The sequence below is a fragment of the Fukomys damarensis genome, unplaced genomic scaffold, assembly GCF_012274545.1.
Source record: "Fukomys damarensis isolate Sample0158 unplaced genomic scaffold, DMR_v1.0_HiC HiC_scaffold_19, whole genome shotgun sequence".
Taxonomy (NCBI): Eukaryota; Metazoa; Chordata; class Mammalia; order Rodentia; family Bathyergidae; genus Fukomys; species Fukomys damarensis.
In genome coordinates, this window is record NW_022900931.1 from 66,248,236 (window position 1) to 66,252,902 (window position 4,667).

General features: G+C 57.6%; 1 protein-coding gene across 1 annotated transcript in view; it reads right to left on the reverse strand.

Annotated features, from left to right (window-relative positions):
• Has1 (hyaluronan synthase 1) overlaps positions 1-4,667 on the reverse strand; it is a 10,899-nt gene that overhangs the window by 3,230 nt on the left and 3,002 nt on the right. The window contains exons 2-5 of the mRNA XM_033766036.1: positions 4,593-4,664; positions 2,955-3,180; positions 2,334-2,466; positions 5-250 (exon numbers count right to left, since the gene is read on the reverse strand). Coding sequence (XP_033621927.1) covers positions 5-250; positions 2,334-2,466; positions 2,955-3,180; positions 4,593-4,664 — 677 coding nt within the window. The remainder of the gene's footprint in view (positions 1-4; positions 251-2,333; positions 2,467-2,954; positions 3,181-4,592; positions 4,665-4,667) is intronic.

Consider the following 4,667-nt stretch of genomic DNA (forward strand, 5'->3'; position numbering starts at 1 on the left):
GCACAGCAGCACCCACAGCAGCGCCCACGGCCGCCCCGCGTAGAACAGGCGCAGCACGGTGGCCGCCACGAAGAACGGGAAGAGCCCCGACACCACCGCCTCGTAGGTCATCCACGCGTGGTGCCGGTGCCACCACAGCGCGTTGTACAGCCACTCGCGGAAGTAGGACTTGGACCAGCGCGTCTGCTGGCTGAGCCAGCGCAGGAAGGACGAAGGCGTCTCCGAGTAGCAGCGCGAGCGCGAGGTGTACCTGGGCCGGGAGGGAGGGCTCGGGCTCAGGACTGCCGGCGCCGGCCTGCGTCCTCCCACATGTGAGGCGGCGTCCACAGTCCGCAAAGGGGCCCCACTACTCTGGAGGGCCGGGCAGGGGATTCTAGAGAGGCCGTCTCCACACAGGACCGATCTGCAGGCGCAACTCAGTGCCAAGACCCCGAATTCAATTCCCAGGGCCAAAAAGGAAACAGGAAAGGAGGGGAGGGGGGAGAAAAAAGAGGGGAGGAGCGGGGAGGGGGAGGCAGAGAGAGGGAGACAGAGGAGAAAAAAGGAAAGAGGGGAGTGAAGGAGGAGAAAAGGAGGAAAAGAAAGGGTGGAGGGGGTGACGGAGGAAGGGACGGAGGAAGCGGAGGCTGTGATCTAGGAAGGAGACTGAGGGCTGCATGCAGATTCAAAGGCCAAGAGGTCAGGGGCAGGCCACGGCACTCACTCAGCAGACGTCAGCCGTGGTGATTTTCCCTGTGACTAACACCTTACTCCCTCGTGGCTGACGTCCTAACAGACACCGAGAGACCCCGCCGTTACTAACACCAGCACTGAGCATTACTAACAGGACTGCGCCTCCTGTTCCTGGCAGGCCCTGCCTATAGGAACAGCCTGGGGCTGCTGCTAGGGGAGGCCATGTGTCAGCATTCTCTAGGGAACCCCTTCCTGTGGCTGCGGCGGACACGGGTGATCCGTCCCACGCAGGCTACACAGAATCCCATTTGTGGGAAGTCTCGGGGCCACCCTTGAGAGAGGTCCGTCTTCTCCTCCGCATCACCTGCCATCCACAGTGGCCTGCCTGCTCCTGCCCTTGCCGTGTGTACTCAAACCGTTGTCGGAGGGGCGCTGTCACATGTCGCTCCTCTGCTCCAAACCCTCTAGGAAGCTGGGCGTGGTGGCACACGCCTGTAACGCTACCACCCCGGGAGGCTGAGGCAGGAGGATCACAGGTGTGAGTCCAGCCTGCACAGCTTAGTAACTTAGTGAGACCCTGACTCAAAAATTTTAAAAAAATGTTTTAAAAAGGTTGAGGATGTAGCTCAATATGAAGGAACTGGGCTTAATCCCAAGTATCCAGGCATGGTGGGGAGGGGGTGCAACCAAAACCCAAATCCTGTCAGCCTTCCTAAGGACCGTTCTCTCTCTCCTCTCCCCCTAATGCTTCTAGCTACTCAACTAGCTAGCTCATTTTTGGAGCCATACTCCTCCTAGCCTCGGTCCCTCCCACCCCAGGCACTGCATTTAACACTGCCTTGGGCCCCCGGAACTCCTCCGATCAGGGTGGGGGGCTCTTCCTCCAGCACAGCCGTTAGTCTGCTGTGTTCTTCTAACTTCCCTGACTCACTCGCCCGCCTCCTCAGTCATTGTAAGCACCGGTCTGTGTCCCTTCCATCCTCTGCTGTGGCCCCAGAGCTTAGAACCACGCAGGCGTCTGACGAGGACGTGTCCAGTGAGTGAGCCCACCACGGCACCGAAGGCTCCCTGGGCAGCCCCACCTCTCGGGTCTTTCACGGGGTCTCCACGCACTTCCTGTTCACCTCCCCCAAGTCCCATGGATCCCCTTCTCCTGAAGTGTTCAGCATTTCCGGGAGATCTGGGGCTCTGCTCCTCTCTCACCCGACTCTCTCCTTCTCTTCTCTTCTCCCTCCCTTTCCTCTCCTTCTCCTTCCTCTTCGTCCTTTCCTTTGTTTTGTTGGCTCACGGTTAGATCCCACCCCATCCACCTGTTTCTCACCTTTGCCTCTCACCTCCCTCCTCACCTGTGGTGGCCACCACTGCCTTGGTCTCTAGGGTGGAGCTGACTCTCCCCTTCCACTTCGTTTCCCGGGGTGGAATCCCCACCCTCACCTTGTCTCATTGGTGGAGTTCACTGGTCACATGGCTCCAAGCGAATGTCCCCCGCCCCTGATGGTATCTTCCTTTGTCCCCTATGATCTCACTTGGTAGAGCCCACTGTCCTGTAGATTACCTTGGGTTTGGAGGATTGCACACACACACAGACACACACAAACAAAGACACACATGCGCGCTCACTGCCTCCTCACACACCCCACCACCCAGTCCCTTCAGCTTACTTGGTGGCGTAGCCCATGCTGAGCATGCGGTTGGTGAGGTGCCGGTCATCCCCAAAGGTGCAGTGGGTGCCCAGGAACTTCTGGTTGTACCAGGCCTCCAGGAACTGCTGCAGGAGGTTGTTCCTGTACAGGCCTGGGCAGGGTAGGGCGCACCAGAGAATCAGCCTTCACTGTCCCAAGGCACGGCCACCCCCAGCCCATCTTCCACTCCAACGCCATCCTGCAGTCTCCCCCGCAGCCTCAGTCTGGTCTCCAGCTACAGCTCCGCCCCAGTCCTGTGTTCAGCCCTGTCCAACATGTGTCTCTGGCCCACGCCACTTGGCTGGAGGCTACCCGCTCCCACGCCAGTGCCCCGCCCATCCTCAGCCCACTGAAAACCCAAGCTCCAGCGCCAGGCGGAGCCCGACTAGCGCTGCCTCCCGCCCTGCCCATCCGCTTCGCTAGGCCCTTCTCCAGTCTCCATCCAGACCCGTTTCCAGCCCATTCCCCACCCCTCACCGTGCCCAGCTCCCAGCCCCACGCCAACCCCTGATCTTCCCCCGCCCTAGTGCCACCCAGGCTTGTCTTTGCTTCCACATCCTCAGCCCCCTTGGGGTCCCCTCCGGAGCCCCACGCACTCACCCAGGGGGCCACTGATGCAGGACACACAGCGGAAGTAGCTCTGACAAGCTCGCTCCACGTTGAAGGCCACCCAGTACCGAAGGCTGCTCAGGAAGCTGACCCAGGAGTCCAGAGGGTTCAGGATCCGAACATCCCCCCCAACCGCCCCTACGCGGGGGTCCTCATCCAGCACCCGCACCAGCTCCAGCAGCGCCATGGGGTCCAGCCTTGTGTCCGAGTCACACACCTGTGAGGTGGAAGGGCCGGATGAGACCAGACAGCTGCTCAGGGCTGGTGCCTCCGGGGAGGGCGTCCCGGTGGGAAGGGTGGCCGGGGTGGCTGAGGAACATTCAGTCATCTCCCACGTCTAAGTATTTCTTACGATGAACCAGAAGACCTATGCTCTTGGATAATACCCATCTCTAGGTTGTGGGAGAGACCTGTAACTTGCTTCTAATGAACAGAAGGTTGTAAAAGTGATGGTCAGTGCCACCTCTCATTATATTTCCTTGTATGGCAGTGGTGAGTGGGTTTTCCTATATAACTAAGCCCCGAGTGCGTTAACTATAAGTTAATCAAAAGGAGACCATCCAGGGTGGGCCTGTCCTAATCAGGCAAGGCCTTTGCACTGAAGTCAGACTCTGGCCTGCCAGCCTGGACTTGGCAAGCTACCAGAAAGCTTCTGTGGCTTCAAGAAAAATTCTGCCAACACACACAGGGGCTTGGGAGAGGACCTCTGCTCTTGGATAAGACCCAGCCCCAGCCGACCCCTGACTGCAGCCTGGTGACACCCTGAACAGAGCACCAGTCTGTGCCCAGCCTCTTGACTCACGGAAACATGAGATAATAAGTTATAATGGCAGCCGAGGGACACATGTTTTGTTTCAGCTGCCAAGTTTATCGTAATCTGTTTTGCAGCAATAAAAATCTAATGCAGTCTATTAGTGACTACGAATACATGGAGTGGTTGAAGGAATGGTTAAGTAAATAAACAAATCTCTGCACTGAGTCCATGGATGGATAAACAGAATCCCAAAGTCAAAGAGAGGGAGAGAAGGAACAGAGCTCTGTGTTTAATGGATGTGTGAATGAGTTAAAGAGCGATTGTTCACACCCTGATGGATGGAAGGGTGCATGAATGAATGGGTGAAAGCGGGAATTTCTACACTGAGGAAGAAAGGAAGGAAGGGAGGAAGGAAGGATTGTACTGAATGGAGAGACCAGTGAATGATTCTCTCCATGAAATGAACGGACAGATGAATGGATCACTGAATCAAGGAAGTAAAAGGTTTCTGCCCGGGATGGGTAGTTGAGAAAAGGGAGGAGTAAATGACTCCGATTGGTCAGCTAAATTAATGAATGGATAAGATGAGATAAGTGAATGAAGGCCAGGTGGGTGAATGAAAACCTAAGGAAGGATTCTGGGCGCTGAACAGACAAAGGATCTCCACACTGAAGGGGCAGACGTGTGTGCGCGGAGGTCGAGGGAAGGAAAGTCCCTCCGTGAAGGACGGACGGAGGCAGGGAAGGAGGAAGGAAGAGAGGGAGGGAGGGAGGAGGGAAGGGAGGGATGCACGCAAACCTCCACCCTGCCCTTGGTCTTAGCCCAGGATGGAGAAGCCAAGGTGCGGCCCGCGCCAGGCCGCCGCGTCCGCTCACCTGCACGTAGTCCACCGAGTCGCCCAGCGCCTTGAAGGCCGTGTACATGACCTCGCGCTTGCCGCCCCAGCGCTG